This window comes from Periplaneta americana, chromosome 5 (assembly GCF_040183065.1).
Source record: "Periplaneta americana isolate PAMFEO1 chromosome 5, P.americana_PAMFEO1_priV1, whole genome shotgun sequence".
In the NCBI taxonomy this organism is placed as follows: Eukaryota; Metazoa; Arthropoda; class Insecta; order Blattodea; family Blattidae; genus Periplaneta; species Periplaneta americana.
Window position 1 is genome coordinate 38,429,396 of NC_091121.1, and position 20,260 is coordinate 38,449,655.

The 20,260-nt window shown below is 35.3% G+C and overlaps 2 protein-coding genes across 3 annotated transcripts in view; one reads left to right on the forward strand and one right to left on the reverse strand.

Annotated features, from left to right (window-relative positions):
* Positions 1–20,260, reverse strand: part of Brf (Brf RNA polymerase III subunit) — a 234,259-nt gene that overhangs the window by 83,052 nt on the left and 130,947 nt on the right. The window lies entirely within an intron of this gene.
* Positions 7,588–20,260, forward strand: part of lute (BTB/POZ domain containing protein 3 lute) — a 111,892-nt gene continuing 99,219 nt past the window's right edge. The window contains exons 1-2 of one of the 2 annotated variants that reach the window (XM_069825486.1): positions 7,588–7,670; positions 7,930–8,114. In XM_069825486.1, the coding sequence (XP_069681587.1) occupies positions 7,669–7,670; positions 7,930–8,114 (187 nt within the window). In that variant the 5' untranslated portion in view covers positions 7,588–7,668. Of the gene's footprint in view, positions 7,872–7,929; positions 8,115–20,260 lie in introns of both variants that reach the window. The other variant, XM_069825489.1, reaches the window with a different exon arrangement.

Genomic DNA, 20,260 nt, shown 5'->3' on the forward strand with positions numbered 1-20,260 from the left:
GGAATATGCCTGGAGATTTAGATTAGTATCGACTTACCTCCAGGTTTGAGACGATGAGCTACTTGTCCCTGTCGGCATATTAGTGTAACTAAATTCCTTGTAGGTACTGAAACCTCCATCAGGGGGTACCTATGTTCCGGCATCGGTACGATGGGTTAAATCATTAAAAAAATACGTATCAACTGAAATTATGCAATTTGAGAACTAAGTAAAATGTCTTGAAAATATATAAAAATCCTTTTGTGCGTCACCCAGAAAATGAAAGTAGGTTTTCAGCTTAACGCTAGAACATCACATTTAAGAAATTGTCAATTGTTATATTATAAAAAACCAAACTTCAGCACATAAAAATTCATCAGTGTTAAAAATGTGTTCAAAATTCAGTGATGTACAGTGGACTCTCCTAAGTTCGACAAAACAGAATTGAAAGTTCAGTCCAATAAGGGTAGTGGATGTGGCAGGTGAAATGAATACAAATTCTTATTAGTTATCCATCAACGAATACAGTACTGTACTTGCATTTCCTGCCCGCCCCGAGACTTGTGTATGCGCTTCTAGTACCACAGTGGGTTTCGACAGTTCCGTCTAACCAAACGGCACAATTCTCAAATAGAAAAAGAAGAGTTCATTAATTCAAAATCAGGGATTAAATATGGATGTCCTAATCAATAAAATGTTGTTTTCCTTTACCAAAAGTATCACTACAAGACACAGAACCAATTCCCATTCAAATGGCAAATCCATTTCTTAGTGCCAGTATAGGGGCGTGTTTAATTCTCCTACGTATGCAGTCGAACTATGGGATGTCGAACTTGTTTTCTATCGAACTTAAGAGCTTCCACTGTATGTAAAACATGGAATTTAGATTTCAGCATTTCTTACATGAAATATAAACATTTCCTTATTAATATAACTTACTGAAAGTAGTTTATTTTAAATAGTACTGCTATCTATTTATTACTCTGTAATTTGCCACATATAGCTACATTTTACATCTTTTAGTTATGATATCTATATTTATCTATTCTTCATTCTTTTTTATTTTGTATTTTTCAATTATATTTTTTCTGTGTCTTTTATTTACGTGGTATGTATTTTTTTAAATTTTTAATTTGTATTTTTCATTTGTATTTACACTTGTACCTTGAATTTGTATCTGTTTTTATCTCTTTTTTCATGGTATCTTCAATTTTATGTTCTAAGCAAATATTTGTACTGTCTACTGTAATTGGGGCTTTACCCTGTTATTAAATAAATAAATAAAATAAATAACTACGTAAATGAATAAATAAATATAAATAAATATTTGGATGGAGATTAAATGGTTTCATTTTCATATGTTTTTGTTAATTATTCAAGAAAAGAACTAGGTCTATATACAGTAGCCTAATATCATTCGAAACTTGGTATAGAAACTCATTCGTTGTGAAATGCGTAAAGCCTACGAGAAAGTATGTGCAACTTTCGTGACAATTCTTTTCTATTTGCTTCAAGGGATTAAAGCGAATCATAAATGTAAACTTATTCGGGTTTTCGGAATATCAATTAGCATGCCAATGCATGACAAACCTAGTTAGCGGCAAAATTTTAAAACGAATTAATTTACATCTACACCTCAGAGTCCGTAAGTTCAAATAAAATAACATCATGCAAGCTTTGCAGAAACATACGTAGGCTTATTATCTCTGTAGGAGTCTCGAAAATTCAGCGTTTAATTCCGGATGATGATTGCTTGCAAAACTAAAAGAAAGCAATCTGCAGAATAGATGCGCAACTGTGACGTAGGAACGTAGGCCTATTATTACTGTGGAGTTAATCAAGGCTTGAACACTATGATTTAACGGTGATTTCTAAGCAAATAACAGAAGTGGTAATAACAGTAGTTACTGATTAAGAAAAAATTGCGGAACTTTACCGTATGGATGTTACGTAAACTTATATTACAGCTATTTCCGACTTTGATGCAAGGGAGTTCTATTCTATTTAATTATATTCCAGTACTTAATCGATTTGCACACACCGCCATTTAATCTCTGCTGCATAACGTACAGTCTTAGAAAAAGGTTTTGTCGCACAGATACTTGATAAGTCCCAGAAAGGAGGCAGTGCGCGTGATCAGACATACAACGAAACAAAACTAATTTTATTACCTCAACTTGTCCTTTTCTTGTCCTCTGATCATGCGCACTTCCTCCTTTCTGGGACATATAAAAAACTTTTTTCTAAGACTATACATAGTCCATGTGTTTTGTAATGTGTCTTAACTTAAACCCGGATGCTGGGGCAAATTTCAATATTTTCCAACACCTTAAGTCAGTGGTTCCCAAACTTCATCGTTCGAGAAACCCAATTTTCATCACTGGCGAACACTCTTTTATACCTGGTATGTGCCGGTTATTAGTAGGGACCGGATTTTTATGTAATTACATATTATATTCCTTCCAACCTAACCGTATATCAATAACAAATCTTTGCGAATCTTGTAATTACCATTAATATATTAAAATTTGATACTACATATGTTTACATATTTACCCCACATTACATATTATGGCTTGGTATTACATAAATCTACATATTTAGGGGTTTTATTCATTTTTACTTCTCTGAAAGGAAAAAAAAAACTTATGTTGGGGAAGTTTTTTTTTTTCTTTCAGAGAAGTAAAAATGAACAAAAGCCTTTTTTAGGTGTGACAAGCACCACGTCCTGCAGTGTACCGAGTGCCTGAAAACAGTTACCGAACTTAGCATCAAAGACTAGCAAACAACCTATGCACACTTGTGCGCATTTCTTCTTTATTATAAAAATCCTTTTTACATACCCAAGAAAGGATATATTTCGGGACGAAACATAACGTCCTTAGTTCCAGGAAGTAATAGAGGCACTCACCCCATACCGCCCACTGTAAATATGAGTGAACAAAAGGCAATCTTTCTCATACAACTACCTTGTAGGAAAATCCACTGTCTTTCCCTTCTCTTTCACATATTGCATTTCTCCACTCCTGTCTATCTTGCGTCTCGTTTTCAAAATTTATCCACCCATCATAACCTAGACACACGATCACAACACTCCTCAATATTATCCATTCCCTCCCACCGAACATCCTCATATTCATCTTCTTTCACTGTGGCTGTTCCTCGACTTTGGAATTCCCTACCGAGTAATGTCAGGGACTGTCAGACATCAAACCAATTTAAGAATAGGCTAACGAAATATTTTTCTAACAATTCTTGTTAACAATAATAGCTGTTTCAGGTTTCTCAATGTTTAATGGTTATATATATATATATATATATATATATATATATATATATATATATCACAGATAAATATCTAAATTATCTCAGTATTATTATTATTATTATTATTATTACTATTATTATAATTATTATTACTGCTATTACTACTACTACTACTACTACTACTACTATTATTATTATTACTATTATTATTATTATTATTATTATTATTATTATTTTTATTATAACTATTTCTTACCAATGTTTATTATTGTCACACTAACATTAGTTATCCAATTTTCATTATTTACTTTCATGTTGTTTTATGATCTAGATATTAATGTAATAACTATGTAAGCAATTGTATTCAATTAGAATTAGAGTCTGGCTGGGCGGAAGAGAAGGCCTACTGGCCTTAGCTCTGCCAGATTAAATAAATACATTATTATTATTATTATTATTATTATTATTATTATTATTATTATTGTATTGTAAAAATCACTCAGAAAGTAGCGTTGCCTTCATGCGGTGCATGGGACGAGGACGACATGATTTGTCTCGAACTATAATTGTTCTTCACACGTCTTAACAAGTCGTTCCCATGAAATTTGCAATCTTACCCACTCTCTTCCTAATTCTTCCAGGGAAAACCCGTGTCAAGTCTGACATGAGACTTTCAGGTTATTGCTTGACCTCTTTATTTTAAATTTAGTAGACCTATACGGTAATGGAATTTTCCGAGAAAATAGAAAGTATGGTTCTCGGCTGGAATAATCCTACCCTTCTGAATGAGATAACAGTTTGTAAATGCCTACAATTTGAGGTTTTAGTAGGTACTTGTTTCTTACAGGGAGCAGCTAAAATGCATATGTCCTACATCTCCTCTTATTTTCTCCTAATCCAGTAAAGCGAAACAGTGCTTGCAGTACTGTTGTATCATTCATTTCATTCAGTTCTCTAGTTTTAGTACTTGCAATACCTATAAAGTGCAAGTGAGTTTATCTTCTGCTTTTAACTAAAATGGTCCCTGTATCTTCAACCCTAACGACAAAAATAAAATCATTGATTGCAATGGACGAAGCTTTCACTACAGATGGAAAAATAGTTGTGTCAAGTGTGCGGTAAAAAATTCGGGTGCTCTATGAAATCACAACTGGAGAGTCTTACCTATCCTATACCTGCCAGATATTGATATTAAATATTTTCATGATTTTATATATTTTAGTACATATCTAGCTTATTTTTCTTACATAAATACGTATATATTTCACACCTTGATAGTTATTAGTTTCACTATACACAAATTCAAGGCACCCAGTCGCGAAGGAGCCCAAATATTTTTACCTGGAACCAGAGTTCTTCTAGTATATTAAGTATTTTCCGTACTCTGCGTCTTGAAAATAATTAGCCTTGTAACTGAAAAACGAGACTCCGGAAAATGTTACGTTTACTCTTGATTACGGGGCGCACTTAAATACGAACGCATGTTCTCAAATGCTTCTTGCATTTGTCCTGCATGTGAAGAAAATTTTTATGCTGAGCAAAATGGAGAAAAGAGAGTGCAGTGTGAAGGATCATGCGCTTTTTGGTACAATGAAGAATGTGTTGAGATGAAAAGTGATTCATTTTTCTGTGATGACTTCACGAAATAAATTTAGAACATTATTTTGGCTTCTTTTGCTTTTGCTTTTAGTCTTTTAGAGATTTATACCATTTGAAATAACATTTGTCACTACTTGAAGTATTTTTCATGGTCTTTCTTCCTCACTGAATGTGTTAAATTAATTTTTAATGTAGTCTCAGTGTTTACTTAAATATTAGTTTTTTTTTTAATTGCTCAGTGTTCTGTTACTTCACCAATAACTTTATTCTATGAATGGTTAGTGTAGGAAGCATTAAATACATGTATTTTGTGTTAAATAAATGCTTGAAAATTTAAAATGCATTTAATTCCTATACTGCACATATTACCAACATATGTGCCCATGTCCACACCTGTGGAGTAACGGTCAGCGCGTTTGGCTGAGAAACCAGGTGGCCCGGGTTCGAATCCCGGTCGGGGCAAGTTACCTGGTTGAGGTTTTTTCCGGGGTTTTCCCTCAACCCAATACGAGCAAATGCTGGGTAACTTTCGGTGCTGGACCCCGGATTCATTTCACCGGCATTGTCACCTTCATATCATTCAGACGCTAAATAACCTAGATGTTGATACAGCGTCGTAAAATAACTAAAAAAATGTGCCCATATTATATTTACAATGCACATAATATGAGCACTTGTAAGGTTCTAGTAAAAACATATATACACAGAGTGATTCACGGAGCTTATTTTCGAAGACATTCTGAGCAAAAAATGTCATATAAATATTTGTCTTAATCGCAATATTTTCAACGTTACATTAATTTGAAGTTGTTAGTAAAACATATTTTTTCTTTAGTTTTAAGGGTAAAAAAAACTTATAAATAGAGAATGAACTATTCGGAAGTGTCATTTCTTTAATTGGCTAGTGTTCTGAAGCTAAAAATGTGTTGTGAATTCCTTTGTACAAACTTTATTTTTCAATTTTTAACTAAAAATGACATCATTCTTATGCACTTATCACAAAAATTGTTACAAATCATACGACTTTAGGAACTTGATTCTTTACACTTTAATTATGCATTCTAATGTACAGTCTTAAAGAATTTACAAGAGTGCCGTGATTTGTAACAATGTTGTGGTAAGTGCGTAGTAAGAAAATGTAATTTTGTAGTTAAAAATCGAAAAAAAAAAAATCTGTACGAAGCAACTATGGAATTCACAACGCATTTTTAGGTTCAGAATACAAGCTAATTAAAGAAATCATAGTTCTGAAAAGTTCATTCTTTATCTGTAATATTCTTTTACCGTTAAAACTAAAGAATAATGGCATTTTACAAACAACTTCAAATTAGTGTAACTCTGAAAATATTGAGATTAGGACAAATGTTTATATGGCATTTTTTGCTCAGAATGCCTTCGGAATAAGTTCCGTAAGGGACGGTAAATCCTCGTGAATCACATATGCGACATAAAAGCATACGGTAATTTTTACATTTCAATAGGTTATATATTTTAAAATAGATATACTAGGTTTGTAAGCTATTATTATTAAGATATAGAGTACAATGCCTTATAGTGTCCATATTTGCCTGATTTCCTCTACCTGAATAACTTTTCTGGATCAATGGTATGATATTTTATGGTTAATCTCCAACAGCTTTTGTACACAACTTTTTTTGTAAAATTAAAATTTAAGAAGTTATTAATAATATACCACACTTATTGTTCACCTGTATGTATATATATCTTATCCCATGCTAAATACTCTACTCCAAGATAGTCCACACCTGTGGAGTAACGGCTAGCGCGCCTGGTCGTGAAACCAGGTGGCCCGGGTTCGATTCCCGGTCGGGGCAAGTCACCTGGTTAAGGTTTTTTCCGGGGTTTTCCCTCAACCCAATATGAGCAAATGCTGGGTAACTTTCGGTGTTGGACCCCGGATTCATTTCACCGGCATTATCACCTTCATCTCATTCAGACGCTAAATAACCTAAGCTGTTGATAAAGCGTCGTAAAATAACCCACTAAAAATAAAAAAAAAAAATACTCCATGATTCTGGTAGATTTCTGTCACTAAAGGCTGGTTCACAATAAACCGGGAACGGAAACGACAACGAGAACGGAAATATTGTTAAAATAAATGTATTTAAATGTGAGCATTCACAATTAACTATTGTGAATGCTTACATTTAAATACATTTACGTTAACATTATTTCCGTTCTCGTTGTCGTTTCCGTTCCCGATTTATTGTGAACCAGCCTTTAATGGTACTATGGGCCATATAGGCTTGTATTTCCTATGCTACATTTTCAACAAGCGTTATTTCTACTCCAAAATTTTGGTAGATTTCCCCGTCACTAAATCGTACTATAGGCCGCCACAGTGGAAACTGCGCTTGGCGTGTATACGTAGTTAAACCGTGTGTACATTTAGTCTAAAAATTCCGTGAAAGGAACATCGACAAGATTCGAAGTTGCACGCTTTCACGCAGTGTCTTTAACGTTGCGTTGCCGTGGTCAGACCTTTACAGAATATTCTCGCTTCCATTCTGGCCGCTGTTCTCGCCACGTGCGTAATACCTAGTGAACCAAAAAGACAGTTCCTCTTCCATTTCTGAGTGACCTTTCGTTCGAAACAAACAGCTTCGACTAATCAGAAAAACGTTAGTAGCTGAGGGGAAGACGGGACGCCCCCACTCTTTTCTTTCACCGGTTTGTGTACATGCAGCACCAAGGCAATCGGCAAAGCCAGGGGAGTGTTACGTGCAGTACAGTGACTTATGTCACAAGATACGGAGATTGTATTCCTTGCCAGTCACTCGATCACAGCACTGCTATGATAATATGTAGGTGAAGTTCTTACTCACGCGAAACTACGAATCTACGTTATCTTACATAAAGTGATCGTAACGTACTATGGATGAAATGTGACAGTTGTGAATTCTAACATCCTCACTCCCCTAATAACACAATTACACGGGGCTTTTAATTTCTCAATGTGACAACAATGCTTCCAGAAAAACCCACTAGTCTACACAGATACATAGGTAGGTACTTGTTTCAATGGGTCGTAACTCAGGCAGACGCGTGGTTCTTGATATACAGGTGTGTGGAATTAGTTGCCAAAGTTCACGGCCCCTTTGATCGAAGTGTCAGAGTTCTGGACCAACTACTTCATTTGGATGACGAAGATGAAGATTTAGAAGATGACAATATTGGAAACAACGAGAATTGCCCTTATGATAGGGTACTAAGCACATCCTATAGATGGAGGAATGCTCGGAGTACAGGTTAGTTAAAAGTGTTGCCAGTAAGTTAAAAGTTAACATCAAATAAATGACACATTAAATCATCTCTCATCAGTGTTTACATGAGATAATTTTGTGGGCCAACATAAAAAACAAATTAGTGTGAATCTGTACCATATATATATATATATATATATATATATATATATATATATATACATTTTTTTCTGTATATAAATCCCACAAGGGTAGCTGCCCTTCAGTAAGGATTGCCAAAAGACACAGCATACTAAACAAATAAAAATAAAAATAAACATTTGTGTAATGATTGTTATTTTCAAATGGAAGCTGCCCTTGGGAAAGTACGTTTATTCAATAATTATTAGTAATCAGATAGAATATAAAGAAATGTAGGTGTACAGGTGATTACGTAAAATCTGAACAGAATATTTCATTAGGTTTACAGCAATAATTTTCAAAATTGTTAAAGGAATTCCAAAAGACTTAAAACATTCAACTGAGTATTTTGGAATTGTTCCCCTTGCTTCGAACAATAATGCAAATACTTCAATCTGTCCTTGTATATGATAATAATCCCTAACGATGTTTCTTTCCTTTCGTGCAACACAGTAGAAAGGTTTGTTTAACATGTCTGTTTTTAGAAATAGATATTTAAAAATTGAAAATAGGGTGAGGATAGCCAGAGTTAATTTTTTAAGTTTGCTGAATCTCAACTAAAACACGTGGTTGTTTATAATGTCAGTTTAAATCTCCTTCTATAGCAAGTTTGAACTATTTTGTGTCAACATAAAATTTATATTGACAAATATATGGAACCAAACCATGATCATGATAATAATAATAATAATAATAATAATAATAATAATAATAATAATAATAATAATAATAATAATAATAATAATTCGAATTAACATCCGTATGAATTTAACAAGCGAAAATAGTGTTGTTACTGAATTGAATAAGAGGTTGCAATTTTAGTCTACTGATCGATAGGGAAAACTAGGTTATAGAGTATTTATATCGAGTTCGAAATACTTCAAAACATCTCATTAATATTAAGTAATGGCACTGTAACGACCATGCAAGTCCACCGCTGTAGAGTAACGGTTAGCACGTCTGACCATGAAACGAGCGGGCCCGGGTTCAAATCCTGGTTGGGGTTTTTTCCGGCGTTTCTCCCTCAATCAATTGAAGCAGAATTATTGCTGAGCAACTTTCGGCTTTGCACCTCGGACTCATTTCGCCATTAGCCTATTAATTAATATATTATCATCCATATCATAACCCGGGTTAAGTTCACGGTGCGGCGTGCTATACTTGTACAAGAACACGGCCGTTCGGCTACCCAATCATTCACAAAATAGGAGTCGTAAGCATAATAAACCTCAGTGATGCAAACCTTCGGATCCCTCCTCCGTAAATGAGAGAAAAAAACGGCCATGCAAACAATTCCAGGTGTGGCGAAAACCATGAAAAGTACTGCAAAGTGGAAAATACTCACATGAAAGTTGATAGAAGGCATATCAAAATCCTGAACAAACCAAACCTAACCTGTCAATGATCCTCGACCTTGCTAAAACTTGCTTTCTACCGACACTCATTTGAGTATGCAGACGAGTTCACGTGGAGGGGGGGACGTAATGCCGAAAAAACGACTACTGCATGCCTGTACAAGTGAACGCTTGATCAATATCCATGTATTTTCCACTTTGCACTGCTTTTCAACGTACTTAGATTTATATGTATATTCGTTACAATGTCATTAGTGAAATAATATTGAGATATTTGAAGTATTTTCAACTCGATGTAAGTTCTCTATCGATAAAAAATTCTGAAAAATATTGAACACGTGAGGAATACGACACGTAATCACAGCCTATTGTTAAGCAACACTTAAAATTAACTAACTCTTACAGTACAGCTGCTCTAGAGTATGGGCTCAATTCTAGCTTTAGGGGAGAGTATCGGACATCGGGTAGTATCGAACAGTGCGTTTCTTTCGTCTACCACCATATGGTAGTACCTGAATGACATGGATACATTTCTCTATGCGACATCACAGAAACGTAACCATGTCAATCAGATACTATCACCGTGTGGTAGATGAAAGAAACTCACTGTCCGATATTACCCGATGACCGATACTACCCGATTCTTCCCTAAGTAATGATCTGGTTCGGTTTTTCCGGCGTTTACTCAAATTTAAGACGAATGTCCAATAATCCCATGCCAAATCCTCGGCCTCATCGCTAAATATCTTCCCGTTATCACAATTCCATCGACGCTGAATAACCTAGTAACTGAAACAGCACCGTTAAATAACCGACTGAAAATGTATTCCTGTACCGTTGTATGGTAGCCTACACTGCTACTCAAAATCGCATGTGGTAACTCTTAACGGTCTATACTTGGACAGTAGAACATATTATGATACTACGATATGGAGATGATGCTGTTTTGTTAAGAGAGCACGAAAGACAAAAAAGCTTCCTTCTTATTTCAGACCGCAGATTCATTCTTTTACAACGACATAGTATGAATTTTCTAAAAATTAATTTTTAAGAGAGAATACAGAAAAAAAATTGTAAATATAATATGTTTCAAACGGTTATAAAGATCAATGTAGAGTACATACTTTTTACCGAATCATTTCACTAATCAGTTGTTCCTTCAAATAGAATATAAAACCTCTACATCGAAATGGTGAAAGAGGAAAACACGAAGAAATAAAAAGTTATTTCAAAATTCGTCAGACAGTTTTAATTTTTTACAGTAAATGAAAAGCAAGGATGTTTTTAGTAGCTTTACTATAAAATTAACTGTTGGTAAAGTAGTTTCCATTTATGAAATGGAATTGTATTAAAAATATACACGATAAAACACTTTTAGGCGTATTTACAAGATGTTTTGTTTCGTATACGCAATACTCATAAATATTTAGATATCTTTACTATTTGCATTAAATATAAACATAAAAAGGCGTCTCACCAGAAACTGAACTCCAGTATGGGATATGTAACGTATGACGATTAAGTATATTTACGTCAATACGAGACAATAGATGGCCATGATACATGGGAAAGAGCCATGATGAATCATTCTCTAATTAAAGCGTTGCGTTGACGTATTTAATTTTATTGTACCGGTATTCTATTATTCTTATTTACTTGTTGAATGACGATTACACTCAAGCCCCTACAAAATGTTATCCCACCCTCTACGTGCCTCTATGTTTCGAGGCTTCAAATTGCCAGTATTTTTATTTGTGGGAACAACATTTCAAGACTGACAACATATTGCCAACTTTATCTACTGCTATTACAGTAGATAACACTTTTGCTCAAAAGTTTTTCTTAAAATAAATTCTTTACATGTTATAATAGTTCTGCTACTATGAACATTTATCTTATTTAGTAAATAAGAAACGTATGAGGCCCATACAGAGTGAATAGACTACGAATTACCGCGAAGTGACTACTCGACTCTCGGAAGCAACGTCTCCACGTTCTTCACTTCGCAGCTCATCACTGGTCAATATTTCTTCGAGTAATACAACAATGGAACAATAGAGATCGCCACAGTAAACGGGGAGCGCTACTACTACGCGTCCAAGTTAAATCTGCGTTTGGAAAGAATGTGAATCACCATTCCCTCTCCCTCTGGCCTTTGTGACCTATGAGTAAATACTGAGCTGATGAAGAGGTGTTTACTGTTCGTGCCAGAGAGTTGTATGAAATAATGATCAATACTAGAAGGTGCTGAAATTGTTGTACCTGTATAAATTCTTTGAAAGTATGCACCGTATTTCTTACACACATTATACGGAGTGTCCCATTTATCTTGTGCACCAATTATATCTTTTGTGTTTGGATAGGTATTGGAATTTTTGTTTTTGAGCGTTATGTTAGAACGAGGGGCTAACTTGAGTGTGGAGATTTGGTGCATGTAACTGCATTACGGTACAAGATATACGTGACGTTATCAATTTTTCAAATAGCACTACATACTTTAATCATGTTACATTGATTACACACATTAAGACGAGTTCAAAAATGTATCACAATGTCACATCAGCGAATCACAAGACGCACACGTTTAAATATAGCCGATCTGCAACGCGATTGGCTGCCGGAAATTAGAGCGACGGGACTATAATACAATTTGCGGTTGGAATCTCAACAATCACTGCATCACAGAGATTCAAATGCTGACTACATTTCTTCCGGCTTATCAGTTAATCGGAGAGGAAATTGATAACTAGGGAACGAAGTCTGGATACCAAAACATTGCCTAGAGGCGGTTACATGTTTAAGGAACACTGTCTATAGGATGACGTTAGTTGTTTACTTTACTGATGTATTTTCAGGTTCGTACGCAAAATGAAAGATGGCGCGTGAAGGGACCTCTGTAGTCTGTTCATTCGAAATTTAATGTGTGCGGATTTTGTATTGTTTACTGCCAGTATAATAAGTTGTTTCGATGCAGCATACCTATTTTATGTTTAAAAAGTAAACCTTTCGTAAGAAGTGCAGTTGTGATCTAGGAAAGGTACTGTGAAGATGTATTGAAATACCGCTAATAAAATCTAAAACTTCGCCTGTGCTTGTAAAAGATGACTATTTGTCAGTCAAGGACGAAAACAGATTATGGTGTAAAGTGTGTAAGTTAGACATACAAGTTAATAGGCGTCATTATTTACAAAAACATTGTGACTCTAGAAAAACACATCGAACATCTGGAATTGTTTAGTGATTTGATTTCGGATCAGTCCAATTTTTTATTATGACTTATTTTATTTATTTATTTATTTATTTATTTATTTATTTATTTATTTATTTATTTAACCTGGTAGAGATAAGGTCATCAGGCCTTCTCTTCTCCTCTACCAAGGGATTAAAACTACAATATTAAGAATACATTTACAATTATAAATGCAATTAATATTAAATACACAAATACAATAAAAATCAAAGTACTAAAAGATTAACTTGTGTCTGATGCTGATATGTGCCAGATTCCGTTCCATAAACTTGACAATCCACATTTTAATCACTTAAATGAAAAGTATACGTTTAGAAAATTGCCGACTCCAATAATCATGGATACACAATAAATAATTACCTTTATGTTATGATGCGACTTTAAATTCTATACGACCAGCTGTTGGTAACAATAAAAAGGTTAAACTAAAACTGAAGAGTTCTCTTGAAAAAAAAAATTCTGCATATTCGAAACTCCGGAAAGTATAATAAGAAATAAATAGTGAACAGGCACAAGATAAAACACAACATTATAATAAATACAAACTATTTCAAATTAGCACCTGCAACATCGAGTGATGTCGAAAGAAAATTGTATTGTCTGAGTGACAATTTACTTAAAGTACACCATTTTTATTTAAAATTTATCACCATTTCCTACAAAAAAGAGAATTAACTAAGTCGCTTTCGTAAATATGTTATACCTTATTTGTTTTAGTCGCCTGATTATACCGAGCAATGTTTTCATTCAAGCACAAGTCCCTCTACTATCTTGAGTTGATGAATGTACTTCACTCCCATCCCTTCTACTAATGAAGTTCCAATTGTCCTCCAGACAGAATCAAAGCTGCATATAGTAAACAGCACTGAGTTAGTCAGTATAGTACGTTCCAGAAATATGTTCGCGTTTTCCAGTGACGAAAGAGCTTTCAATATTGAACCATATTTTTGCACAGGTACTGTTCGTTTGCCTACGTCGCATCCCGATTTCCCCCACCTGCTTCCGCACGCCCCTCTGTAAAAGCTGGGCTGTGTTAGCTCTTTTCTGAAAAGATTAATTTCTGTTAGGAATTGGACGTTTACGTAATATTATACAACTGTTTAAAATAACTTAAATAAAAGGGCCTTGTTAAGTAGTTAATTGTCACGTGTTTTCCCCCCTTTCTATGATCCTGCGGCATAACCACTTGGACGGACAGTAGATAGCATGTCTGAGTAATTTTATCTGTGCGGGTCGGGCAGGAGTGAAGATTGAATTTACAGTACATAAGGTACTCTTTTATAGAGTAGGTACAGAATTATTTCAACATGAGTTACTAGTACGAAGGACGAAACTGGCAATTGGAATTAGATGCAATAGTCTATAGTGCGATAATATGCACAAAAGAACTGAAGCCTGTATCGAAATGAACGGCCACTATGTTTAAATAATATCCATATTATGATTATTTTTCAATTGAACTTCATTCTCTATATTGTACGCTAATGTGCTGTAGACAGTATAATATACACTGCATAATGAATACGTTCGCATGGATAACTCAGGTCGTGAGTAAAAACACTTATTTTTAATACAGTACTGCATTTTGATTAAACAAAAACCTAATGAAAATTATCGAACTCAAAATTGCGATATTTCCTAGTTTACGTAAATGGATTGCGATATTTAATAGTTTACGTAAATGGACGAACTACTTTTCTTCCCTCCTATACCTAGAAAAGTGATGTGTTTGTGTTTTACGCCAGTATCATCGAACTCCAGTCGTGGAAGGGGATAGCGAACGGTGTTTCCGGTTCTCTTAAGGTATTGACAGGTTAATATTAAAAATGTTAGTAAAAATAAAATGATGTCCCTGTATAATACGCAACGTAGTTAACTTCGTAAGTTCGGTGTCCGAACTTCCATCCTTAATGATAACTAAATTTCTCGATTTCCCTCAGCACAAAATTAGTACCATTTCTCGCTTCTATATTGAAGTGTACGCAACCTCATTTAGTCCACATCTAGATTTTTTCTGACACTACACGATTTTAACCGTGTGATTTAGAGGTTAACGAGCGGGACTCGTGCTTCGAAGCTGCACTCGTGCATTGGGTTCGGATCTCACTTGCGATTTTCCCTAACTGTAGAGCGAATGTCAGGTAATCTCATGGCGAATCCTTGGACTCGCTGACCAAAGTACCATCTCGCTGTCACCGATTCTATGAACGCTATATAACCGCACAACTGTTAAGGCGCCGCTAATAACAGATTTAAAAATGCGAGACTAAATAGTCAGCACTTAACGACCTCACGTCGAAGAGTGTGAAAGCTTACTTTCAATTTCACAACGCGTATTGGGAGAGAGTAGTTCAGTTTCCATTCTCAAGCAGCCATCTGGTCACGTGACATGCGAGATAAACTCGTGCACTCAACGCGGTTCGCCATTTCAGTGCAACTGATTTCACAGTTGCTACTCAAAGCCCGACCTATTTTATTTTTCGATAATCTTTATTCAGACTTTACTCCCGCAATCTTATAAACCAAATTATACTCATAACTCTGAATATGGTACCCACTGAAACATAATATGTTAATTAAAAATATGTTAATGCCTTCAATGTAAAATTAATTAAATTTATTTAATAAATTAATGTGGTTATATTATAGGCTATTTTTATTACTTAATCTTGGAATATTTTTATAAACCTGGATATGGGTAAGTTATTATATATACAAAAAGGCATAAAATAGGAAAGATTGGAAAAAGCTGAGTTTGCAGTGAAAGACCTGCCTTGGGCAGACACTGACTGAATAATAATAATAATAATAATAATAATAATAATAATAATAATAACAGGAGAATAGAGAAAGTTACACAACGCAGAACTGCATGCATTGTATTCTTCACCTGACATAATTAGGAACATTAAATCCAGACGTTTGAGATGGGCAGGTCATGTAGCACGTATGGGCGAATCCAGAAATGCATAAAGAGTGTTGGTTGGGAGGCCGGAGGGAAAAAGAGCTTTGGGGAGGCCGTGACGTAGATGGGAGGATAATATTAAAATGGATTTGAGGGAGATGGGACATGATGACTGAGACTGGATTAATCTTGCACAGGATAGGGACCGATGGCAGGCTTATGTGAGGGCGGCAATGAACCTGCGGGTTCCTTAAAAGCCATTTCTAAGTAATAATAATAATAATAATAATAATAATAATAATAATTATTATTATTATTATTATTATTATTATTATATACATGATTTTATTGCAATTGTGAATTTCATATTGTACTTTTAAATTTAATTGTAATATGATGGTACTTGTAATCTATTGATGGCCTTATCTCTAGCAGGTTAAATAAATAAATAGAAAAATTATCTAGGATGTATTTTTTATTGCCGAAAAGAGCCCAAGATTTTGCATCGCAGCCTCAGGCTTATTGTGCCGACCTCCTTTTTATGTGATTATTGAAGTCCTCAGGACCGCATTCCTGCAAGTATCCTGATTCACTGCTTGGTGACGGAGTTCATAATCTCCGCACCCTTGGGACTTCAGTAGTTCCCTCAAGTCGATGTCATCTGTACGTCGCGATACTACATCTGCTGCACCCTATATTGACTTGTAGATCGCGTTGTAGGTATCATGATTCACTCTTTGGTGCCATCTATTCATTCAGCTACACATCACCCCAGTCCCGACAGGGTTCGCTTAGAAAATCTCTCTCTCCGCCTGAGACTTGTGCAGCTCACTGAGATAGGTACCATCTTTATACAAATTACGATGCTTCATCTCCGGTCGACCTGAAACTACTGAAAGTTGATAAATGAAGTTGAAAATTGGTTAAAGCGAAATAATAATAAGTCCGAGGTCCAACGTCGAATCTTACCCTGCAATTCTGCTTCAATTGGTAGATGGAAAGAAACCTCGGAAAAAACAACTAGGTAGCTTGTAACAACCAGGATTTGAACCCGGGCCCGCTCGTTTCACAATCGGATATGCTAACCGTTACTCCACAGAGGTGTAGGGCATTTCGAGGAACTCCTTATTGGTTGAATGGTATGAATGCTACTATCGATATGTACTGTTGTTATAATCGACATAAAATATGTTGCCAACTTCTAAATTAACAGTCACTTTTATATTGTTGATTTGTAGCCTACTTCAAAATGGAAATAACGGCAGTAATAGTAAAATATATTTTCCCTGGACCAAAAATATAATACAAACTGACTAAAATCACATCAGTAGAAAGAAACTGTTTAAAATTTTTATCTATTTTTTTTAATTTGGTAGCACTTATGTGAGGGCGGCAATGAACCTCCGGGTCCCTTAAAAGCCAGTAAGTAAGTAAGTACTTGATGCTTATCGAATGCTAAAAACGCTAATCAAACCATTACTTCCGCTGAACTTTTTCTGCGTATAATGTGTGATGGGGCATGGCCCCTATAATGCATCTGTTCCCTCTGCATTTCGTAACCGGAAATTTCGTCACCGTTATAGTTTGTCACCTATTTTTCGTCAGTAGTTGTTTGGTCATCAAATACATTTTGTCATGTTTTTTTGTCACTGAGGGGATTTTGTCACCGAAGATATTTCGTCATCACATACATTTTGTCATCTTTTTTATACTGAGGGGATTTCGTCACTAAAATAATAATTGTACTGTATGTCGTCGTAAAATAGATGACGTAGCTTTCATTGCTTCGACACATTCCGCAGCTCCAATTCTACCCCAATTAGCTCTGTAGGTTCTTTTACAATGGTTTTCTCATCTGAGGAAATAGTCATCAGTGAATTACAAATATCGTGCTGATCACCCACCTCCATACATATGACCATTATAGATTAACTTATCTCTTGCTCTATTACTTTTTACGAATCAAAATAATTTCACCATATCTTAACTTGAAGATTTTGAAACCAATGAATCCTGTAACTTGAAGATTTCGAATTCAAAGAAGCAATTTATCCTTGGAAACGAAATGAACAATATGAACACAATGAAGTAGGGGGTTGTATATTACGTATCATTGTATATAGGTAACAAGGGAAGCGACGAGGAGAGGAGAAAAACTGTGGTGGCGAATAGTGATGAGGAAATTAAATTGGTGACAAAATATGGTGGTGACAAAAGTTAATCGGTGACAAAATGTTGCAGTGGCAAAATGTAATATGCGACGAAATCACCGGGTGACGAAAATTCTGGATCTCACTTCACAGCGGTGAACCTAATGTCAGATTACTAATAAACTTTTATTATAATTTAGAAAGGACAATATCAATATTCCAAAATATGTGTGGCACAATAATAAAACACTTAAAAAAAAACTCGAAAAAAACACAGTTTAAGTTTCTTAGAGTGATGGCGGTGCCGAATTTGGATATTAACAAAAAAAATCAATTTATTCAGGTTGCAGAGATGAAATTTCCATGAGCAGTTGGAGGCTAAAAATTATCGGATAAAATGAGAAGTGAAGACACTAGAAGTGACCTCAATACAAAACAAAATGAATAAAACAAAACTTATTCGGGCCGAAACAGGCAGAAATACTTAAATTGGCTAATACTCATTGGATGATGATGATGATGATGATGATGATGATGATGATGATGATGATGATGATGACGACGACGACGACGACGAAGAAAGAAAATTCAAATAGGTACAGAAATATAACCATTAGGTCTACTTGTATTTAAGCCATGGCAGTACCAAAACAGCCATTCACAACAAAATTGATTCTATAGGCCTAATTAAACCGCTAATAGAACGCGCCAGACATACTGGGTGTTCAGTTCAAAATGTGTCTTGGCTCGCTGTATGCCTTCATGTGGCTAGCTGATGAGCCTAGAGAATTCAATCTTCCTACACTTCCGCAGCTCAGGTGTATAATCTAAGAGGCAGAGAAGTTGGCTAGCAAGTACGGCGTTCATTCTGAAGAGTACGTGCCGATACGTACGGTAACGCCAGTAGTGGCAGGAATGTGAACTGTTTGGAAATACGTACTGTCGGGATATGGGGAGAGGGTTAAGAAGATTACTTACGTATTTGTTTACATTAACTTCGACGGTCAACATGAACACGGAGCATTTGATTTGTGTTGTGGAATGTTACCGTACGCAACCGATGATAACAAATACCCTGCGTACGACTTGCCGGCGCAAAACACAGTTCGAAAGAGGTTATGGTAGCACACAGACCGTACAGACCGCCATCTGTTGCTACGACGTTCAAGTTATACCGTACACGTTCTCAAGTTCAGATTGAAGAACGCCTTAAAGAATAGGCAACTTCTCTAACATTTAAGCTGAAACTCGCTTCAAATCGGTGACCCAACAACAGTGACGTCATGACACACTTTGAAATGAACACCCAGTATACTGTGAAGGTGCGAAAGAGAAAGTTTCACAACTTGCCATATCTAAGCCATTACAAGGTTGTGTTTACGTTACCATGATGACCTTCAACGCATTCCACTTTGCCCATTCTCATCTCTCTATTAGTTTGCATATTTCCCACAATTTTAACTTAACCTAGTCGTGCTGTGATAGATCATAGCGTGTACGTTACATTTCTGAAATAATTTTCGCTAATATTACAGCAGGATTATCTTGTTATAGGTCTCCTGGGGAACTTCCATTCACAGCTCCCCATTATCCATCTGCGTTATTGTGTAATCCGACTCAATCATCTTAAGTTCATCATCGTGAAAATACCCTTCGTGTGTAGCACAAACCACGAAGATCCAAATTACGCAATCCAATGCATTTGCTAGGCTGTTAATCCAAGAACGTACGTCAGTTCGCCAATTATTAAAAAAAACGACAATAACCATCATAAACTTTTCGCTACATCCTTCGCTCTAGAAAGTTGTTTTCAACACAACACACATTGACGTGAAACTAAAACCACATCGTGCCGCATTACATAGGAAAATACAAGAAACATAAGCGGAACGAGTTCGTCATGAAAACATGTCTAAACAGTACTAAGACGTAAAAGAAATATTTAAATTAATGGTTGCTGGACGAGGCAAGCTATTATTATGTAAACACAACACACGTCACTGAATTAATTGTTGTATTTCTCACGATTTCATGGTTATAAATAGAGCCCGGATGTTTGGCAAAATGCACTTCTTTACTGCGTGGAAGTGAATCATTATTTTCATAGATATAAATGTGATTTGGGGTAAATCCAAGCGATAGGGCCAATTTTTATTTTGCCTATTTAGCCTTTTTAAGGTGTTTCTTATTAATTCAATAATAAATGCCTTTTTTACTGCGTGGAAGTGAATCATTATTTTCATAGATATAAATGTGATTTGGGGTAAATCCAAGTGATAGGGCCAATTTTTATTTTGGCTATTTACCCTCTTTAAGGTGTTTCTTATTAATTCAATAATAAATGTCTTTTT